Source organism: Oryctolagus cuniculus, chromosome 1, assembly GCF_964237555.1.
Source record: "Oryctolagus cuniculus chromosome 1, mOryCun1.1, whole genome shotgun sequence".
NCBI lineage: Eukaryota > Metazoa > Chordata > Mammalia > Lagomorpha > Leporidae > Oryctolagus > Oryctolagus cuniculus.
Genome location: NC_091432.1, coordinates 231818785 through 231841400, shown reverse-complemented (window position 1 = coordinate 231841400; position 22616 = coordinate 231818785). Strand labels below are relative to the sequence as shown.

The window sequence follows — 22616 nt, the reverse complement described above, 5'->3', positions numbered from 1 at the left end:
CAGAAGTCAGCGACAGCGGCTGGGAAGCACGGGGCAGGGTCTCCACCTGTACGAGTCGTTGAGTCGCGCGTGTCTTTCCGCTGCCAGAGTGCGGATCTGCTCCCAGTTGGTGATCAGCTCTTCCCGCTTCACCTGGATCTGGGTGGCACTCAGAGGGTGGGACTGCTGCAGGCGGTCAGCCTCGGCACACAGGGCTTTGACCTAGAAACACACCCTGTCAGAGCTCCTCTCCTGACCCGGGGGAACCGCCTGTAGGATTAGCAGCCTTCAAGACCCACCTTGTCCTCTAGGGCGGCAAGATCTCTCTCCAGGCCCTCGTGCTTCCGAAGCAGAGCCTGAACACTTGCCAGATCTCGCCCAAAATCGTCAGAGGCCATTAACTGCTCCTTTTCCTTAATCCAACTGATAGTCTCATCCACATCCCTACAGAACAGGGCACCCGTTAGCAGCATGACCGTGCAGGGAACAGTGAGTACTACACGGGGCCAAGACCCAGTCTGCCCTGCCACCCCACATACACGCCACGCACACCATTACCGAGCCCTGCCCGGCAGAAAGGCACCCACTCGGGCTCAGTACCTGTTGAAGCGCTGGACCTCGGCTGCCCCGAGCAGCTTCCCCTGTCTCTGAAGAGCCAGCCCCTTGAGCCGCTGCCAGGCCGCGTTCACCTCATCCTGCTTAGTCTTGATCAGCTCCTCCTCAGGGTGCTGCTCCTAAACAAGGCAGAGCAGAAGACAGGGTGGGGTCTACAGCCTCAGGCTCCTCCCACTGCTACACTGGGGGTGGCTCCTCCGGGTATCCGAGCAAATCTTCATCAAGCCGAAGAAAATCCCAGCAGAAGAAATACTGGTCTTGTGTTTGAAACTCAATGAACTGCAACTCGGAAGAGCTTCTACTTCTCACGTAGAAGAGGAGATCCACTGCCTGTCCCTCAGGGTAGGGTGCTAGTGTGGACAGTGGTTCTGCGCATCAGTAACAAACACCTTTATGTTAACAAACACCTGGGCTGCAACCCCGTGACTGCCTTACCCACCTGCTCAGGAACCGGGCACTGCCGAGTTCACGAGGCTTCGGGGCTGACGGGTTTGCTCCTGCTCTAGACTTGAAACATTTCTGAGTCTCCTGCTCCATGGTGGGTGTTTGGCACAGCAGTTGAAATGTCGTTTGGGATGCTTGTAGCCAATATTGGGAGTGCCTGGCTAGAACCCGGCTCCTCCTTTTTTTAATATTAATTATTTATTTATTTGAAAGGCAGAGTTACAGAGAGTCAAAAAGAGAGGTCTTCCATCCACTAGTTCACTCCCCAGATGGCCACCAATGGCCAGAGCTGGGCCAATCCAAAGCCTGCAGCCAGGAGCTTCTTCCTGGTCTTCCACGCGAGTACAGAGGCCCAAGGACTTAGGCCATCTTCTACTGCTTTCCCAGGTCATGGCAGAGAGCTGGACTGGAAGTAAAACAGCTAAGACTTGAACCAGAGCCCATATGGGATGAGGGCACTGCAGGTGGCGGCTTTACCCACTACACCACAGTGCCGGCCCCACTTCTCTGCTTCTGAATCAGTTTCCTGCCAGGCGCACCCTGGGAGGCAGCACTGATGGGTGAAGTATCCGGGTCCTTGCTGCCCATGAGAGACTTGGATGTAGCACCATGTACCTGGGTTAGCTGGCCCAGGGTTAGCTGTTTGTGGGCATCTGGGAATGAACCAGTGGGTAGAGGATCTATAGATACACAGAATTCCATATAGATAAATAGAATTGAATTCCATATAAATAGAATTTTGGCCGGCATCGCGGCTTACTAGGCTAATCCTCAGCCTGCGGCACCAGCACCCCAGGTTCTAGTCCCAGTTGGGGCGCTGGATTCTGTCCTGGTTGCTCCTCTTCCAGTCCAGCTCTCTGCTGTGGTCCGTGAAGGCAGTGGAGGATGGCCCAAGTGCTTGGGCACTGCACCTGCATGGGAGACCAGGAGGAAGCACCTGGCTTCTGGCTTTGGACTGGCGCAGTGCACCGGCTGTAGCAGCCATTTTGGGGGGTGAACCAACAGAAAAGGAAGACCTTTCTCTCTGTCTCTTCTCTCTCTCACTGTATATAACTCTACCTGTCCAAAAATAAATAAATAGATAAATAAAAGATATATAGAATTTTAAAATTTAAAAATAAAAATATCCTTCTGCATCAGCCACATTTTGGTATTTTTGTTTTGATTCCATTAAAAATAACAACTAGGGCTGGCGTTGTGGCACAGTGAGTTAAGCTGGTACCAGTTTGAGTCCTGGCTACTCCACTTCCAGTTCCTTGTTAATGTGCCTGGGAAAGCAGCAGAAGATGGCCCAAGTACTTGGGCCCCTGTACCTACATGGGAGACCTAGACAGCGTTTTAGGCACCTGGCTTTGGCCTGGCCCTGCCCAAGCCATTCCAGACATGGGGGGAGTGAACCAGCAGATGGGAGATCTCTCTCTGTATCTCCCTCTCTCTGTAATCCTGCCTTTTAAATAAAACAAATCTTAACACAACAACAAAAAACATATAAAGGATGGCTGATACTGTGGCACGGTGGGATGGGCTGTGCTGCGACACCAGCATCCTCTACGGGAGCACTGGTTCAAGCCCTGGCTGCTCTGCTTCCAGTCTAGCTTACGCTGCTGTGTCTGGGAAAGCAGTGCATGATGGTCCACTACCCACGTGGGAGACCAGTATGGCTCCAGGCTCCTGGCTTCCCTCTGGCCCAGCCCTGGAAACTGTAGCCATTTGGGGAGTGAACCAGTGGATGGAAGATTTCTGTCTTTCCCTTTTTAACTCTGCGTTTCAAATAGATAAATAAATCTTTAAAAATACGTATGTAAGGTAAAGAGGTGATGTAATTCAAGGGTCCAGCACCATCTGTCTGTGAGCCCGGGGGCTTGGCCTGCCTGCTCCCCTCACGCACAGCCCTGGGATGGCCCAGCATGTGCGGAGGCACACCCGTCACTGTGGAAGGCTGAGGTCTTCTGAGGGACACTGGCTGTCCTTCCTCTTAATCACTCATCAGAGAAAGGGAACACTTACCAGGCCTGAAGCAGATCGACAAATGTGAAACCCATACCTCCCGAGTCCAATCTCCCTAGAATTCCCATTTGTTGACGTGTCCGGAGCACCCTGAACTTCGCAGTGGAAGGAGAGGATAAGGGAGCCGCTCAGGGAACAGCACACACAGGTGCTGGGGAAGGGATGTCGCTCCCCACCTAATGGGCTCCAGAGCTGCCTGCCAGGGGAAGAGCCCAGTGAATACAGGGTTCCCCCGGCTCCCAACAGAGTCCAAGGAAGCTTCAAGTCAAAAGGGAAGGGAGGAGCAGGCCGGCCCCATGGGTGTCTGCCAAAGCCAAGCAAGCAGCTGCCGCCACACCCTCGTCTGAGAAACCTTGAGACCCAGCTTCCACAGCCCAATAAAAGCTTCCTCTGGCTCCACCCGAAAACCGGTGGAGGAAACAGACCACATGAACTCTGCCCTTCCTGCAAGTTGAAAGCATGCTCTCACGAGGAGTGATCAGCACTGGCCTTCCTCAGACCTCAACGACAGTCTCAGGTGTGTGTGCTTACAAAAACGTGCTCTCAGAAATTGGGAAGCCAGTAACCAAAATCGCCGTCAGAATACACTGGAGAGTCAACGTGATCGTGCGTGAGCAGCACACAGCTCTCGGCTGTTTACCTGAACGAGTTTGGCAGCAAACTGGTTCACTTCATTAACTCTTTCTTCGTGAGCAGCCATATCTGTTTGAAACTCTTCGAATTTCTTTTGTAGGACTTCCACGTGCTCCAGGTCCTGGCCTAGCTCCTCGGAAGTCACAATTGCTTCCTACACAGGGCCACAACAAAGCAGTGTCAGCAGCCAGCCTGGGGGCAGAGGCTCCCAGAAACCTACCAGGAAACACACAGACTGGAAATGGGGCCATGTTAGCGTCAATGGACGCAGGGCGCGTGGGCTCCTCCCACAGTGAAGAGGCTGAGCTCACAGCACTCCTGCCTCAGACTCTGGTTTCAGAGTCATGGAGCAGAACAGACCCAGCAGGCGACAGCAACTCCCCGCCCCCACCCACGCGCCTCTCAGCTGCAGATCCTGGAGGGGCCTCTCCCCGCACTGGGAAGGGCGTGGCAAACGCTCCCGCCCCAGGCGCACCTTGTCGTTGATCCAGTCCATCACGTCCTCGCACTCGCGCAGATACTGCACCAGCTTCTGGGCCTGCAGCAGCTTCACCCCCTTCTCCCGCATCTTCTCCAGAAGTAAGTCCCACTGGCGGTGCAGCTCCTGCAAACGCGTCTGCGGGTAAAAAGCAGACCTCCCGTCAGACTACAAGCGGCGCTCCGGGATCGCGCTCCTCCGCACGGTCCGACAGCTTACCTACCGCTTCACGGAATGGGGTGGAAGCGCACCCTTCAGAGTGGCTTGGTGTGTTTTCAACAACAACCGACCTTTCATAGGAAGGTTTATTCTACTTCACTTTAGGAAAACTATTAAATAATTAAAGTGGGATTCCTAGGCTGGAGCTAGGGAAGGGAAGTGAGGAATTAACACGGGAACTGAGAAGTAACTGAAGGGCACACTCGGAAGCCACAGAGGCAAGCAGAAACACAAAGATGCCTCCCAGACATGACTGCAGAGATGACGAGGCACAACAGGAAAACCTCAGCATAAACGTGGAAAGGATGGACGTCCTGAAATTATTCCAAAAATTATTCTCGGCAGAAGTTCTGGGATTTTGATGGAAAAATGCAGCTCGTGGTATAACATTTCACGAGGCTTATTTCAAACTCCACAAGTGGCAGCCACAAGGCCAAACATACTCAGCTCCCAGCATCTTCAGGTGCTCACCGCACAGGCACAGTAAGGACTTGTCAGGAAGTGGGGGGAGTGACAATCAATCCGGTGGCCAATCCAACCTCAGTGCCGTGATGACACCCACCCGAGATCCTGGGAGCTTGTGAAAACGCTGAGAGACAGAAGAAAACCAACAGGAGAGAAGTCTGGGATCCACCCATCATTGACAGGCCACTCCCAGCAAGATAAACGTGGAAGCCAGGGAGACAGTCAACACGGGTGGATTCCCTTGGAAACCAGGGTGTGTGTTTCCCTGGAAAGGAGAAAGCGGTAGGGAAATCAACGTCACACCCTTCACGTGCGCGCTGCTGGGACCAGCGCGAGCCTCCACGGAGGAGAAAGCGAGAGGCACTGCAAGGCAAGGCGGAAAGACAACCACACAAGTCGGTGCTCCACCTACTCGGATGTGGGACCCGATGTGGGTGGCCGTGACTATGGGGCGCCACGCCGTCCGGTACGGTGTGAAAGTCTAAACCAGTGACACACAGGTTATAACGGACACAGACAAGGCCTCCCACCCACCCGCCCTCCTCTGTGCTACGGCTTCCTGCCAAACTGAAGTGCTGAGCTATGTGGCCGACTAAGCTCCCGAGCCAGGATCACTACCGGAACTGTGGGCGTGAAAGTCAAGAGCTCCCGGCCACAGGAGACTCGAGAGAAACCTCGCACAAACTTCGTTTTCACACACTCAGGAACTAGGGCAAGGCTGATTCCAGGACTAAACAACCTTCCCACTGGTGCTGTATCTGATCTTGCAGACTACAGGTTAGGCAGAGTCCGGTTTCACAGGCTTCCTACGGTCTGAGAAAGTGAGTGGGCAGGGAGGCAGGTGTGTCACCCACACACCCCATGCGGGCGGGGTGGCGGACAGGAAAGCCTGGTCTGACGTCTCAACAGGGACAGGAGCTTTCAGAGAAGCAGCTGTGGAAAAACTGAGGCAAGAAGACGGGAATGAAAATTAAGCCAATAAATGGGACTGGAGAGGAAGGAGCAGCCTGCCATGCCTCAGAGAGGGGTGACCTGGAAAGTTCCCCAGACTGAGCCCCTGTTTCTGCACTGCTATCACATGGAGGGCAGGGCCACCTTGCCAGCTTACTACAAACATTCGAGATCAGCAAACTCTCCAGAGCCAAACAGCGACTCGGCAAACAGTGCACAGCACTTTCACTGTTGCTTTAATTAGCTCTCTAACAGGACAGAGGGCACTCCGACATGAACAAGGTCAGCGGTGGGGTCTCCCCTCCTGCCAGGTCACTCACTGGACCCAGCCCGTGACCCAGTCCTCGGGTTCACCATCTGGGACCTGCTTACACCACTAGGCAGCAACCCCATGTACTCTGGGAAAACAACTTCTATCAAGGAAAGAACAGGCGTACTGATTTCATTTACTGCAAGACACTCTACAAAATAATGGGAAAATGGGCAGATAAATATTTGCATTTAATTACAGAAATATATATTATATTGCCCAAATAAGCTGAATGTATAAACAGCTGGTCATATGGCATTCGGAATCCATTTTTTGACTGGCAATTATTAGTAGTCATAGTTAATAATTATTAGTCATAAGCCCAGAGCTAATGGCAGGTCTTCACGATGAGACTGAGATCAGCAGGGCAAATGTGGGGCAACCGACAGTCACAGAGGGCATGGAGACTGCGAAGGGCGACGAGGGCAGGGTCACTCCCCACCCTCCAGCTGAGGCTCAAGAACACGGCTTCCAGGACTGCTGCGACGTGACAAGGACTAGACAAGCCTGGGTCCTAGTGCAATGGCCTTTAGATGACAAAGAACCAAACCAAACACACAGCCAGACACAAGGTCTAGTAAAGAGAGAGTCCAGTCGTGAGAAACTCGTGTGCACACCTCGTCATAAGGGTGTTGCTCTCCCTCAGCACCTTGGGACTGGAAACGGGAAACAAAGCAGAGAAAGACCAACCGCTGCTCCACTCCAACGTACCGGCACCAACGCAAGCTGGGCCAGAGTGAGCGAGGACTCCTGCCTCTCGCCACCACCATGGAACAGAGGCACCACGAGTCATTTCTCGGAGCACAGCCTCGAACTGGCTGGCCGCCCAGAACCCTGTCACCAGCTCTGAGGGCAAGCCACCGAGACTCAGCCCTCCGCACTGAGACGACTTCCGTTCAGTGCTGCAACGGCTCCTACCTTTGCATCCCAACCCCAGAGGGCACTAACAGGCTCTCCCATCTGAAGCCCATCTACACGTGTATTTTATGGGATCTCACTCAGAGTATAATCTATAAAAAGAACACTGATGTCCTCACTGACTGTACAAATACTTCATGCTGAACCACATAACCGAGGCAAGATTTGGCAACTGCTTTAGGAAACTTCATAAATTGTTGGAAAACGCTGGCAAAGGCTATCTGTCAGCAATGCAAACTGCTACACAGGCGCGCTCCACGTCCCCATCCGCCCAGCCCCAGCTCTACTCACCCGGATGGTTTCAGACGCAAAATGCCCTTCTGAGATCATCAGGTTCCCAGTTTCGTCCAGCTTGACGATGGCTCCAGAGTTGGCCTGCACTTCGGCCTCAAAGGCTTGATGCTTCTGAAGCTTCCCCTGAGGTGACAAGGCAGTGAGCACAGGCGGGGCCGCACGGCACTCATCACCGTGCCCCCACGCCCTCCAGTACGGAACATCACTCTGCACCCGCTCAGACACGCACATCCCCTGACTGCATCTCTCCTGGCCCTGGGACACAGGGCTCTCCATGACCACCATTCTGCAGACAGCTAGGCTACAAAGTATCCTCATTTTAATTTTCTATCAGGAAATTAGCCTTTGTGTGGACAACCCCTTCAAGAAATACAGAACCCCACACTGTGTTTACCCTTGAATAATTCATCCATATTCACTCACAACATGATACTTCATTTCACTGGTTCTAGAAGCCAAAGTCTTTGAAAGTGCTGACATTCCACTTCTTAATAGCTTTGACACCAAGTACTGAGCACAGGCCTAGGTGAAACTGTACCTCAGCCAGTGTTGTGTGAAAGAACCCAGAAGCCCAACTACTGCTCCACTTGCTACCAGACTTTTTTTTTTTCCCGAAACATCTCTCACCAAAATCAATGACAAGAACGGCTTTCCCTTTTTCAAAAGAACAGTTTTGGGAGTAGGCCTTTATTTATTTTTTAAGATTTATTTATGAGACCAGCATCGTGGCATAACAGATTAAGCCACTGCCTGCAGTGGTGTCGGTTTGAGTCTTGGATGCTCTACTTCCAATTCAGCTCCCTGCTAGTAAACCTGGAAAAGCAGCAGAAGACGGCCCACGTGACTGGACCCCTGCACCCACGTGGGAGACCCAGACGAAGCTCCAGGATCCCGGCTTCAGCCTGGCCCAGCTCCAGCAGTTGCAGTCATCTGGGGAATGAACCAGTAGATGAAGATCTCTCTATCTTTTCCTCTCTCTCTGCGGCTTTGCTTTTGATAAGACTTGAACTTCTTTAAAGGCTCATCAGTATAAATGTGCTAGCAACAACACTGTCAGTGTGCTTTTCACAACACACACACACACACATTCTAAGAGATCAACCCAGACCTTCCTTGAAAAATGTAAAAGGATCCCCAGGAATTTCAACACTGGTGTGAGAACCATCAGTTTAAAATATTCAGAAAAGATAAATCAGCTCGTTCCTGCAAGAGTTCCCATTCACCCTCACTATACGGGTTATTCGGAGCAGTGCATACATAAACCCTGCCCTACATCCCAGCTACACTTTCGTTGCCACGCCGTCTCCCAACACCATCATGGAACAGCTTTGGTTTTGGAGCCGGAATGGTCGGGCCCGACTCGGCAGGGTCCCGGGGCCACGCGTACCTGCAGGTTGGTCGGGTCTTTGTAGTTCTCATCAGACGCGATCTGAAGCTTCTCCTGAATCCACTTCTCCAGCTCCTCCGCATCTCTCTGGAAGAACTGGAATCGGTAGGAGTCTTCCAGCTTCTGGCGCCTCAGGGTTGAGAGCTCCTTGAAGCGGTGGTATCGGTCCAGGACCTGCTGCCGCCTCTCCTGAATGTCCTCGGCTGTTTCCAGCACTTTGACGCCGCTTGGGTCCATTTTCTGGAAAGACACAGTGCCTGACATGGTGACGGATTCACTGGGACCAGCCTCTCTGGAGGTTAGAGGGACGACCAGCAGCCCGGCAGCCACACGCTGAGAAGGGAGCCCCTTCTATGGCCTAACAATGAAGCCCAGATCCTGGCCGTGTAGCTAAAAATGACAACCCCCCCCCTCCCCGGCACACACACACACACGTCAGAGGGCGCCTAACCAACACGCAACAAAGCAAGTGAAAGACAGGGATGGGAGGACGGCGGTGTCTGCTGTCCGCTCAACCAGGACTCTGGGCACCCAAGGAAACAGCCCCTTCGGCAAGTCCATCCCCGAGTCCTGCAGAGGTCTCTGCGCGTCACTGCGTGGGGATCCCAAGTCCTGCAGTGGGTCTCTGCACATCACTGCGTGGAGATCCCAAGTCCTGCAGTGGGTCTCTGCGTGTCACCGCGTGGAGATCAAGTCCTGCAGTGGGTCTATGCATGTCACTGCGTGGAGATTAGAATGAGCTGACTCACATCTAGACCAGCGTCCCTCTGCATCTTTCCAGACCTCGGCCTGTAACACGTACCTGGGTCCTTAATGTCAACAACAACCATTTGCCTAGAGCAGCTCATGTCTCAGCTGCTCCTAAACGCCAACCCTACAAGTCCTCAGACTGCCCTAGAGCCCGGAAAACGAACAGGCTTAGTTCATCAGAACGCAGGCAAGCGTAAGTCACCGTGTAGCTTGGAAAAAAAAAAAAAGGTGTTGTGGAAGATTTACCCTGCTTCTGTTATTGTTATTCTGAAAAAGCAAACAGACGATGTAAGTTCAGCACCAACTTCAAACTGCCCCCCAGTGCAGGCCAATCAGGCAGGCGGCACTACCCTCAGCGCTCAATCTGCCTCAACTTTCAGCTCTCAGATTTCTGGCACCTTCATCAAATTTTAATGTCAAAATGAGAACTTGGCCTATTTTTGTGAGAAGCCCAGAATATGCTCCTTGATCTAATCAAGAAAGAGCTACTTTGTCCTCTAACCAATCAAGGACTACAGAAGAGACAGGTACAGACTACTGACAGAATGTTTCTGTAGCATGCCCTCTCAGAAAGGCCAGCTTCCCTCTCTGCCTCGGTGACCCGGAGCGTGGTGTATGGGGGCGGAAAACGTGTGCTGGGTTGGGTACAGTGTGGCTTCTGCTGGCACCACATGGGCAGTTCTGTGCCTCAGAGGGACGAGAACTGAGGCCCTCACGGGCAGGCCTCACTCTGGCCACAGTGACACAGGTGCTAATAGGAAGCTAGAAGTTGAAATGACGAGGTCTCACTTATCTGGACTAGCTTATCCATGGATGGTAGATTTCGGAGATCTTTTAAACAAAGGTATGAAAGTCACCTTAGCTACAATGCACAGAGCAAGAAGTTTGAAGCAAAGGATTAAGAATTCACATTTGTAGAAGTACGGGGATCCTGAAAACTGGTGTTCCGTCACCCTCAGAACTCCAAGCGTGCAGCTCACCCTCTGGAAGGCACTGATGCTCATGGCACAGAAGACTAAATTTTTTTTTTTTTTTTGACGGTGGCACCAGGGTTTAAAAATATGGAACGCTTCACGAATCTGCGTGTCATCCTTGCGCAGGGGCCGTGCTAATCTCTGTATTGTTCCAATTTTAGTACATGTGCTGCCGGAGCGAGCACTAACATCCAATTTTAGTATATGTGCTGCCGGAGCGAGCACTAAGCATCTTTCAATGTTAATAAATTTCTGTCAAAAAAAAAAAAAAGAAAAACCCTAGTGTGACCCAAAATGGCAAGTGAAAATGGCGTGGTCGTGGGGTTTGGTAAGGAAGCAAACCAGATAAGCTTTCTGCTTTTCCAGCTATTGTTCCAGAGCTTATTGTTTACAAAAGGTATAAAAACTGGGCTACCCAGGAAACATCTGGGGCTCCTCCCATCGTCCTGTCCCAGCCCCAGCTGAGGGAAAAGTTACGGCAAGCAGGAGACGGATCAGGAAGGGAAGCTGGCTAGGGAGCTCCGCCATGCTCAGCCAAGAGGTCAACTCCCGAGGCTGGGAGCTCACATTCCAGCTCTTAGTGACCGCAGCCGCTCTGGCGGTGGCAAGGCCGCATCGCATGCACCTGCCGGGCTCTGAGGACGGGGACAGCACGTGAGATGGCTTTAGCTGCATCACCATCCCTTCCACATTATTCCCCACACAGCAACCACAAACCAGTTCTTTGTGTTGTCGTCCTGTTTTTCCAGCCTTTTTTCACATAAACCCTACGCCACACCACTCCCAGCCCGTGGCGGCTCCCTCTGCAGCACGCCCTTCCCCATCCGGCTCCACACACCTGCCTGGGACCGTCTCACCACGGCCTTGTCCTCTCGGCACATAAAACACGCGACTGCCATGAAGACTCCAGGCCACGTGCACGTGCTTCCTTGTCTCAATGTCCCACCTCTCTCTGCCTGGGCAGCTCCTGCGTACATCGGAGGGCAGCTGTAAGGAGCACACTGCAGGCGTCGGCCTCCTTACCAAGCTGCACACCACATTCCTCCCCTCTCCTTCCTGATGTAATCACATTTTTCTGTAGATTAGCAAAGCACTAATGTCTACTTCCCACGGTAAGATCAGACTGAGTGACCTAATCTTTTTTTTTTTTATTTAATGAATATAAATTTCCAAAGTACAGCTTATGGATTACAATGGCTTCCCCCCGGCCCCATAATTTCCCTCCCACCCGCAACCCTGACCTAATCTTTCTATCCATGGTTTCTAGCACACAGAGGTCATTAAGAAATGTCGGCCGGCGCTGTGGCATAGTGGGTAAGCGCTAGCATCCCATACGGGCACCAGTTCAAGTCCCAACTGTTCCACTTCTGATCCAGCTCCCTGCTAACACTCCTGGGAATGTAGCAGAAGAGGGCCCAAGTACTTGGGCCTCTGCACTCACGTGGGAGACCTGGATGAAGCTCCTGGCTCTTAACTTTGGGTCGGCCCAGCTCTTACTGTTGTGGCCATTTAGAGTGAACCAGCAGATGGAAAATCTCTGCCTGCCTGCCTCCCTCTCTCTCTCTCTCTCTCTCTCTCTCTCTCTCTAACGATGCCTTTCAAATACATAAAGAGAGAAGTCTGTTGAATAAATGCCCCAGGACATGCTAGCTGTTACAGCTGCTGCACAGCAGCCCTGAAGCAGTGTGTGAGGGGTGCACGGGGGGCAGTTACCAACCTTTCACTCCCATATTGTAAATCAGGCACCCTAGACAGGTGAACGCTAGGTCTGTGCCAAGAATGGCAAACAAAGGATGTGATTACAGCTTTTTTTTTTTTTTGACAAGCAGAGTGGACAGTGAGAGAGACAGAGAGAAAGGTCTTCCCTTTGCCGTTGGTTCACCCTCCAATGGCCGCCGTGGCTGGCGCGCTGCGGCTAATGCACCGCGCTGATCCGATAGCAGAAGCCAGGTACTTATCCTGGTCTGCCATGGGGTGCAGGGCCCAAGGACTTGGGCCATCCTCCACTGCACTCCCAGGCCACAGCAGAGAGCTGGCCTGGAAGAGGGGCAACCGGGACAGAATCCGGCGCCCCGACCGGGACTAGAACCTGGTGTACCGGTGCTGCAGGCGGAGGATTAGCCTAGTGAGCCGCGGCGCTGGCCTGATTACAGCTTTACGACCAGGTGTCCATCCAAGGAGAAGGGGGAGTGACTCCTGGACACAGCACCGACAAAGCAGCTGCTCTTTATGCTGCGACAGGGCGGAACCGCAGGGAACCAGCTCAACGCGGCACAGATTCGCAGCCTTGGAACTTGAAAAAGCTTGAAAAAGCTGTGGAAGAGCACAGTCTCAAACAAACACTGAGGGTGACCATGAAAAACCAAGGGCCAGTTCCGGCCAGTTTCTGAAGTGATGCTTAATTGCACAGGCGCTCTGGCCCACACTGCGTCCTAAGTACATCGGCTGGGGGAAGGCTGCCTTCAACAAGGGACTTGGCAGGGGACACTGCCACTGCCACCACAGTAACTGCAAGTCAAATGTTTGTCCCTCACACGCCCTGCACTTGCCTCCAACAGCTGCACCCCACGTCCCAGCCCTGGGCAGGCTTCCTCTCCCAGCACAGTGCCTTCGGCCAGGAATGTCCCCTTCTCCCAACTCTGCCAACTGAAACCATGCAAATCTCCAAGTCAAAGGAAAACCTGTTCCCTCCGCAGCCCTGCCTCAGCGGTCTCTACCTGCTAACCTCTCATCTCAGCACTATCACATTCTGTCACCTCAGTTTTTCCTCCCGACCATATTTTTTTTTAATTTTTTTTTAAGGATTTATCTTTATTTATTTGAAAGAATTACAGGGAGGTCTTCTATTTGCTGGTTCACTCCCCAGATGACCACAACGGCCAGAGCTGAGCTGATCCAAAGCCAGGAGCCAGAAGCTTCTTCCAGGTCTCCCATGCGGGTGCAGGGGCCCAAGGACTTGGACCATCTTCCACTGCTTTCCCAGGCCATGGCAGAGAGCCGGATCGGAAGTGGAGCAGCTGGGACTTGAACCGGTGACCATATGGGATGCCGGCACTGCAGGCCAGGGCTTTCGCCAGGCCTTTCCCTACCATATTTAAAAGTTCTTTAAGGAACATACCAAAAAGGAACTATAAAAAAAGGTTTCATCTTAACCTTACTGAGTATAAAATTCAAGGTGACCCAGCGTCCTTGGCTTCCCAGGCTTGCACACTAGAATCAGTGATTCCTAACATGACTGGAGCTGATGTATCTTTTATTGACAGCCTTTGGGTTATTTATTAATTCCTTTCTCTTTTCCGTCTCCTCACTTCAGAGGCAAAAAGAGGAGAAGGGGCTATATCAACCATTTGCTGTTTTTTAAAACTGGGTTTTCTTCAGTTGGTAAACAATCAGGATTAGAGTCATTTGTTCCCTGCCTCCTTTGTTCTCACCCCTCAACAAACAGTTAAGATGGGAAAACATCAGAATATTATGTATCTAATTAGCTCGCTTACAAAATTTTCTCGCAAAGAGATTTTCCAAAGAAAAGGATAATCACACATGAAATAAAAACCACACAGCACAGGAGCACGGGGCTCCTGGAAGATGTCCAAGCCTGCAGGATTAAAGTGGCCGGCATGTGTCCTGCCCCCAACCGCCAGCCTCACGGCATTTCTGAAATCCTTCAGCTGCCACGGGGCTCTCTAGGAAATCACATTTGGGAGCGGCCTTTCCCAACGGGAAAAGAATCTCCATCCCAGTGGGTCTGGCACTTTGGCACGGTGGGTAAGCCTCTTCCTGCACCGCTGGCATCTCCTACAGCTATCGGTTCAAGTCCCGGCTGCTCCACTTCTGATGCAGCTCTCTGCTGTGGCCTGGAGAAGCAGCGGAAGATGGCCCAAGTGCTGGGGCCCTGCATCCACATCGGGGATGGGGGGAAGCTCCTAGCCTTCAGCTTGGCCCATCCCCGGCCACAGCAGACATCTGGGTAGTGAACCAGCAGACGGAAGATTTCTCTCTGCCTCTCCCTCTCTCTGTAAACTCTGCCTTTCAACCACATAAATAAAAACAAAAACTCCATCCTAACACAGCCGAGACTCCACCTGAGCAAGCCCCCTGCGTGGGCCAGGAGTGCTGGTTCGACCCCATGAATCCAGGGAGGCTCGGTGAGGCCCTGCTGAAATCATCAACCTAAAAGGCCCTCTTTGTGGCCCCAGTGAAGTAGAACAAGTCAATTCTACACCAAGTACTTTGGTCAGGCAATAATGGACTGTTCTTCCTGCAGTAGATCAGCTGCCGTCAGAAGGTGGGCGCTCTGCCAAGCTGCGCTGGCTGGCGCAGGGAGCTGAGCATCTGCAAGTCACCAAGTCACTCCCACCGCAGGCAGCACTGAAATTTTCACTGTTTGTGATTATAAGAGGCAATAAAAAAGTTAGGGATTAGTAAGTTTCCTCTCTTTTTTTATTCATTCATCTGAGAATTACCGACAGATGAAAGGTCTTCCATCCGCTGGTTCACTCCCCAAATGGCCGCAACGGCCCGAACTGGGCCAACCCAAAGCCAGGAGCCCGGAGCTCCCTCCCACGTGGTGCAGAGGCCCATGGACTTGGGCCACCTCCGCTGCTTTCCCAGGCCATAACAGAGAGCTGGATCAGAAGAGGAGCAGCCGGGACACAAACTGGTACCCATATGGGATGCTGGTGCCTCAGGCGGAGGCTTAACCTACCATGCCACAGTGCAGGCCCCAAGTTTCCCCTCTCTTAATCTGATAGAGAGCTGTCCCTAGTTTATCTACAGGAGTTCCAGTAGGGGATGGGCATTCGGCCTGGTGCTGCTTAGGATGCCTGCAGCCCGTATCAGGGTGCCTAGGTTCAAGCCCAAGTTTACCTCCGGACTCCAGCTTCCTACTAATGTGCACCCTGGGAGGCAGCAGGTTATGGCTCAAGTGCACCAAACACCTGGGAAACCTGGACTGAATCCCCAGCCCTCACTGTTGCAGGCATTTGGGGACTGAACCAATGGATGAGAGCTGACTCTCTCTCCGGTCTCTCTCTCTCTCTCTTTTTTTTTTTTTTTTTTGAAGATTTATTTATCTGAAAGAGTTACAAAGAGAGATGGAAAGAGAGGTCTTCCACTCGATGGTTCACTCCCCAAATGGCTGCAAGAGCCAGAGCTGGGCTTATCTGAAGCCAGGAGCCATCAGCTTCTTCTGGGTCTCCCACATGGGTGCAGGGGCCCAAGCCCTTGGGCCATCCTCTGCTGCTTTCCCCAGGCCACAGCAGAGAGCTGGACTGAAAGTGGAACAGTGGGAACACGAGGTGGTGCCTGCATGGGACGCCAGTGCTGCAGGCAGGGCCTTAATCCTCTGTGCCACCGCGCTAGCCCCTCTCTGATCTCTCTACCTCTCAAAATAATAATAATAATAAATAAATTCCGGTCTCCTTTTGTTCCTGAAAGGGTCATTTTCAGACCACATTAAACATGGGAAACTTTTCGTGAATATCATCAAGAACTACTGCCACCAGAAGGTGTTACAATCTCTAACCCAAAACTGCAACAAAGTTCCTTGGGATTTCTCGGACCCTGCTCTCAGGCAGCCGGTTGCTTCCAGCACCCAGAGCCGGCCTCTCCCCTGGCAATATGCGGCAGACTGATAAGGCGCTCTGCACAGCGTGTTCCAGGCTGCTCCTAGTCTTTTGAGATTAACACCTTTAGAGAGTGCTAGAAAGGAAGAATCTGGAAAATGTGCTACTAAAAAAAAAATCAGCAATCTCAGCCTATCTATCCATTCCACTGACTGCCTAAAAACTGCAGCAGAGACCATTTCTCAGAATGCAACCCACTGACTGCTTATCTCAAAGTGGTGGAACTGATTTTGCCCATCGAGTTCCCGTACACAGAGAATGAAGCGGGGGCACGAAGTGCTCAATGCACTCTCTGTATGTTTAAGGACAGCCTCCCATCGAGGCATGAAGGAGAAGGTCACATTTCTGCAAACTGTATTACAGAAGACTGAACGGGCAGGCTATTTATAAATGCTGCATTGCAGCAAACTGTTCACCACGTCATTCATCAAGTACTGTGAATTGATCTCAGGGAGATAAAGTAAGACAACTATGTCCTCCACTGTAATAAATCAGAAGGTCTTGGGGAGGAAGAGCAGGGTCTAGACATGAACCTTGGCTAGAAAGTTGTGATTCAATCCAAGGACACAGCACGCCTCAGAAGGACTCCTCCATCTCGGAGACTTCCCCAGGTCACCGCTGAAAACCGATGTCCGCAGGAGGCAGGACATGTCCGCCTTATTGACGCAGGCCGGACATGTCCGCCTTACTGACGCAGGCCAAGAGGTCACCGTGCGAGGCATCCCAGGAGGCGAGTTTAATGCCTTTCCACAATCTACAGACACTGCAGGAGCATGCCCTCTGCACAAGGGGACATGTCTATCTCTGAGGAGCGAGGGAGAGGCGGTGGGTGGGAGTCACACTGTGTTCAGCAACACAAAAACTGCAGGTGCAAACATTTTTAAACAAAGGTCAAATGCTCTGGACTCTGCGAACTTGGCACCTGCAGTGAGTGGTTCTGGGCGCCCTCACACAGACCTCAGAGCGCAGGGACTCAGCACCACTGTCTCTGTGGAAGCCAGCGAGACACAGAACATCAGGACTGCCATTCTCTCGGCACGCGAAGAGGGGTCTGGAATGCTACAGAAAATGAATTCTGGTTTTCAGACAGGATACAAGACATACTGTTTCCCTAGAAAGGGAATTTTAGGGACTGATGAGATGAACGGATCTCGTGGCTCCATGGAAAAATTCATAAACTTCACCCAAAGCAAAGGTCACGGACACGTTACTCATAGCTCTGCTTTGCTGCACAGAGCCCAGATGTGCAGGACTGACAATCCCTTCTTCCATGGCTTGGGGAACCAGCCTATTGCCAAACTCCAGATCCGCAAAGCAAAAGAAGTCCCGTGGACGTGGAGGGCTCTCCAGGGAACCAATCTCACAGAGTTGGCGAGCACCACGAAACCACACCGTACCAGCCGACTCACACACCTGCACAGCCGCCGAGCCGCCGGCTTTACTGCAGATCTGACGGTGAGCACAGAGCTAAGAATTCACAAAGTGAGGCTCTGACACAGGACTACAAACTACAGTACTCTTGATCCAGCCACATTCCAGTCAGGACTGTGGATCTCCGTCAGCCTTCACACTGACTGCTTCACTTCAACCGCTCAGCGCAGAGCTGCGGAGGTGAGCGGCCTTCACTCTCAGAAAGCAGACTCATACTGCACTGCATCAAAACCCAGACACGCACGGTAGTGCTGAGAACTCACTTCTGGGTGCTTCCCAAGTGCTATCTCGCTGCTACTTACCGCTTAACCTGCAAAATCCAGACGAGAGGTATTTAAAAACACACTGCTTCTACAACTCACAACAGGAAGATTATAATGTCACCTGTTTTTATAAACCCCACAAATTAACTGATCTGATTTGTAAAAGGGCTTGCGTTATCACCCGTAATCACTAGAAATTTCCAAAGTTTACAATTTCTCATGTTGCACTATCAAGATTCTGATTTTATGCATCTTTTTCTTCTTAAAAAAGGTCAAATTTAGCAAACATGCAAAAACTATACACAAATAAAAGAGACAAAAGAAATTTTAAACAAGGAAAGGTAACAACAGCCTTTTCATTATAGGAACCGTGGCAGAAGTCACTCAAGAGAAAGGAAAACAAACCCAAGGTCACAATATTTGTCAAATTTTTAAAATTTTATTTTTACTATCTTTTCAGATTATCTTTTCCAATTATCTAGGGCAATTTAAGTCCCTTGGTTCCCAAGAACCAAGCAGCCATCAGTTCAAAAAAAAAAACAGCAAACTACATGCAAATATCAGGATGGTGGTAAGAAATTAACATATTCATGCTTTAAAGAGAAAGAGAGGAAGGCGAAACCGGGAGGGCGCTGCAGGTTTTGAATAATGACTGCTGATCAAGTAACGCCCAAAAGCTCCAACAAAGCCTAACCGATCTGCTGAACAGAAAGGTCATGCACACAGGGCTTTATTCCCTCGTGCCCGCACGCCACACGCGCCTGCACTGCAAGCCAAGCAAAACCAGGAAGGCAACACATTTCTGCATGCTGGTCAAATACCTGGACTCTGCGCTTACGAAACGATGACAACATGACGGAGGAATGCGGAGTCTGGGAGGGAGGGAGAGCAAGATCACAAGCGACTGAGCGCACACTGAATGAGAGGGCTTCAGGTGAAGAAAACATCTGTCAGCTACGTGGGCACCGGTAAAAATCCAATTTCAGATCTCTTCCCAGCACTTTCTCTGACGGTCCACAGGGCATCCAGATCCCACTGGGCATTTATAAACGTGGAGCGGGAACCAAGGCTCTAGGTCTCGGCACTTCATTTTCTATCTAAATGTGCTGGGGCCGGCTGTGGTGTAGCAGGCAAAGCTGCTGCCTGCAGTGCTGGCATCCCATACGGGCGCTGGTTCAAGTCCCACTCCTGATCCAGCTCTCTGCTATGGCCTGAGAAAGCAGCGGAAGGCCCAAGTCCCTGGGCCCCTGCACCCATGTGAGAAACCTGGAAGAAGCTCCTGGCTCCAGATCGGCACAGCTCCAGCCGTTGCAGCCATTTGGGGAGTGAACCAGCAAATGGAAGACGACTTTCTCTCTGCCTCTGCCTCTAATTCTGCCTTTCAAATAAGTAATAAATATCCAAAATAAATAAATAAATGTGTTACTGTAGCCAAGTCGTTCCCTCTTTTGAGCCTGTTCTCTCACTTGTCAGAGTAATAATACTGAACATACTTTTTAGAGGCAAGGTTTATTGTCGGGTGGAGGAAGCCTGACAGGCGTGAATTGATATATTTTTTATTCTTTTGTGAATAAACTTTTAAAACTAAACATGCCCTCCCCTTGACCCACATTCTGATAAATTAATTGAGAACCCCAGGACTGGATTCCTAAATCCCTTCATTGATTTCATGAAATCATCAGAAACTAAGGACTGGAGCCGCAGCGCACTGCCTTGGGCCTGGCTGGCACACGCCTTTGACAAAATACTATTTCCTGTTCAAAACTGGTGCAGGAGGAATATGCAAAGCAGGTGGAAGGGAGGGGACGGTTCACGGCCCAGCTGCTCCAGTCAAGTGGCTCAAGTGATCAGCTATGCGGTCTGGGTCCTCCAACACATTCCTGGAGTCAGCAGGGCCACCAGGGCGCCGCATTCTTCCACTGCTCGGCCACAGCTGATGGGCAGACGCAAACCCGGCTGCGTGACTGCTGGAGGCCTCCCACGGCCACAGAAGACTGACTGTAAAGGCAGGCGCCCTGGGGCCCGCTGCCCTACGTGCAGGTCCAGCAGCCACAGGACGGGGACTATTCCTGAGGACTTCTCCCTCGGGATCTGCAGCCAACCCCACCCCGGGACGAAGGCAAGGAAGGAGAATCCTAACCCAGGGAACCGAAGGATCCACTTCAACCGCTCACCCCACCTCCGCCTCCCCGTCAGATCGCAGCCTGCAACATATCAGATTCCTCCAATTACTAGATTCCGAGGAAACACACTGCCAAGACCAAAAGCCTATCAGGGAGCCAGTTACCAGGCCCCAGCCTACCCCCAGGACTGCTTCCCCTGTCTAGTCCACAGCAAATGCGTGGGTCCCTGGAGAGCAGGTGACACACTTCGAGGGTCCCTCTGGGGAATTCCCAGCCCAGTTACTAGTAAAGGCTTGCTGTTCATTTCCTATACAGAGGCCCTGGTGGCGGGCGGCATTTTTTTTTTCACCCTGCCGCACGTCTTTTAAACTTTGACTTCGAGGTGAGTTTTCAACATGGAAGACATCGGCTGTCAGGAAAGGGAATTAAGCCCGGTTCCAGAAGCGGGAAGCCCGGCTGGGGGCTCCGCACAGCCCAGCGTTGGCCGCCAGTCTTCAGGTCCGCGTCGCCTGGCTGCGGCACCCCCTCTTCCATCTTCGATGCGTTCTGTCTCACTTGAGTCCAATTGCTATGACGACGCAATTTCTCAACACATGGAAATACTTCAGATGGTCTCCCTCTATTCTTCCTGACAGCCATGATGGCAAGTTTTTCTGAAATTCCATGATGAAGCCAGAACAAAGGGACTGAGTATTTTAGGGTCTATTATATAAGAGATCAGAGGTCTGCAGCAGCGCGCCCATCGCCCCGCCCCAGCTTTCTGGGCTGTGCAGACTTCTCAGAAATAAAGCAGAAACGTATTCATCTCCCACCTTTGACAAGCCCCATATCTAAAATACATTTTATTCCCATACACGAGGCTTTGAAAAGCAATTTTCTTTGGGAAGCGTCTTAGCGAACTCGCAGGATGGTTTTCAAACAAAAGACTGCTCTGTCATTCCGCGCTAGCCTGGTCGTAGGGTTTTTAACAAATTAATATTCTGCCCTCCCCCCCTGAAAGACTCCGTCTCAGAAAAAAATGAAAGGGGAGGGGGCGGCCTGTAACCTATTATTTGATTCGGGTCTCAAACCAAGCCAGTGCAACATCTCCCCATTATTTGCCAGCGAATCCCAACTGGGGAGGGAAATGTCCATTACAGGGAAAGAGGAGGCCGCCACCTCGCCCTCGCCCAGACAGGGTCCAGAATTGCCAAGAAGGATAAAACCGAGGTCGGAGAGCCCCGGGCCGCGGGCCCTGCCTCCCTCGAGGGTTGGGCTGGCACTGCTGGTGGGGATCCGCTCAAGCCGCTCCCCAGCCAGGAAAGGGGTCGGGGCGATGCGGTGGGGTGCGGTGGGGGCGCCCCGCAAGGAGGCGGTGGCCGGACCCGGACCAGGGAGCCCCCAGCTACCTGCCGAGGCCGGATGGGGCAGCGCCGGGCCGCGGCCGGGCGCAGGGCGAGGGCGGGGAGGGGCCCAGCGCGCCCCCTCCCCCCGGCCGTGACATTCCAGCGCCGGCGCCCGGGCTCGGCCCACGCGCGCCGCAAAGGCGGCGGCCGGAGCGAGCGGCGAGGCCGGCCCGGCTCACCTGTCCGCGCGCCGCCCCGCCCCGCCCGGGGGCTGCGCGGCCCCCGCCCCGGGGTCGGCCGCCCGGGGCCCCGCTCCCGCCCCGAGCGTCCCCGCGGCCCTTCTCACCGGCTCCTGGTCGGGGGCGAGGGGCGTGGGCGCGGCGCGCTGACGGCTGCTGAGGCGCTGAGGGACCCAAGCGGCTCCGCGGCCTCCGGTCCGGTAGTGGCGACGACGCGCGTGCCCCGCCCCTTTTATAGGCGGAAACGCGCGCTCCCGCGGCGGGCGGGCGCGAGCGCGGGGGAAGCGCCCTGCGCGGCGCGAGGGGGCGGAGCTCCCGCCGGCTCGCCGCCCGAGCGGCCGGCGGAGAGGGCCGAGCGCTCCCGGAAGCAGCCGAAGCGGCGATGCGGGGGGCGGGGTGGGGGAGACGGGGCGAGCGGGGGCGGGTCCCTGGGGGATGGGGAACTGGGGCGCGCGCGGGGGGCGGGGGCGGTGGCGCAGTGGAGCCGCCGCCCCCGCCCCGGCGGGCCGGGCGGCGCCCTCGCCGCAGCCCGCGTCCTCCAATCCGGCCCGGCGGAGCATCTGCACCGCGCCCCGTGCCCCCGGGAGCCCTTGCGGGACTGCGGCGAAGGGCGGGGCGCGGGCGGCTGCCGCAGTGTGGCCGGGGATGCTGAGGTCACCCGAGCCCCGCTTCCTCCCGGGGCGGAGGCCGGGGGCGTCGCGAAGGGGAGCGTGGTTTGGGGGTCCCGGGGGCTGGAGGGGGTGGGCAGAGGCGGAGGCCAGATCCAGACCGGGAAAAACGAAGCCGACGGATTCGGGGGCCTGATGGCTCCTCACGGCTCGCGTCCGTCGCGTACCTGGGCTTGACGCTTCTTCCCCTGCAACGAATTGAGCTTTGCTTGTGTGCCAGGCACCAGGCTAAGATTCTGGTTTTATTTTTCTAGCCGTTGCAGTTATTTTATGAGGTAGATAGTCTTTAAAAAATCACGTTTATTTGAAAGGCGGAGCGACAGAGAGGGAGAGGCAGAGGGCTCCCATCCCCCGGCTCGCTCCCCAGGGCGGGTACTGCCCCCTCCGGGGCCAGCGTGACCTGGGGGCTCGGGTCCGCAGACGCGGGCTCGGCGGTGTGGACCCTGCCTCCCAGCGGCTGAGGAGGGACAGGATAGGCGCGTCCCCCAATCTCTGGGGCTCACTGCCCTAGCCGTCTGC

At 53.4% G+C, this 22616-nt stretch overlaps 1 protein-coding gene and 1 non-coding gene across 12 annotated transcripts in view; both read right to left on the bottom strand.

Annotated features, from left to right (window-relative positions):
* The window catches only part of SPTAN1 (spectrin alpha, non-erythrocytic 1), a 67121-nt gene extending 45433 nt beyond the window's left edge, over positions 1-21688 (bottom strand). For all 11 annotated transcript variants that reach the window (XM_070057570.1, XM_070057571.1, XM_070057588.1 and 8 more), the window contains exons 1-8: positions 21537-21688; positions 8701-8940; positions 7311-7436; positions 4154-4294; positions 3686-3832; positions 580-713; positions 279-423; positions 47-201 (exon numbers count right to left, since the gene is read on the bottom strand). In XM_070057570.1, coding sequence (XP_069913671.1) covers positions 47-201; positions 279-423; positions 580-713; positions 3686-3832; positions 4154-4294; positions 7311-7436; positions 8701-8937 — 1085 coding nt within the window. In that variant the 5' untranslated portion in view covers positions 8938-8940; positions 21537-21688. The remainder of the gene's footprint in view (positions 1-46; positions 202-278; positions 424-579; positions 714-3685; positions 3833-4153; positions 4295-7310; positions 7437-8700; positions 8941-21536) is intronic.
* Positions 10506-10609, bottom strand: LOC127488588 (U6 spliceosomal RNA). The gene has a single exon (XR_007916338.1). It is a non-coding gene; the product is annotated as a U6 spliceosomal RNA (small nuclear RNA).
* Positions 21689-22616: the final 928 nt, after the last annotated feature.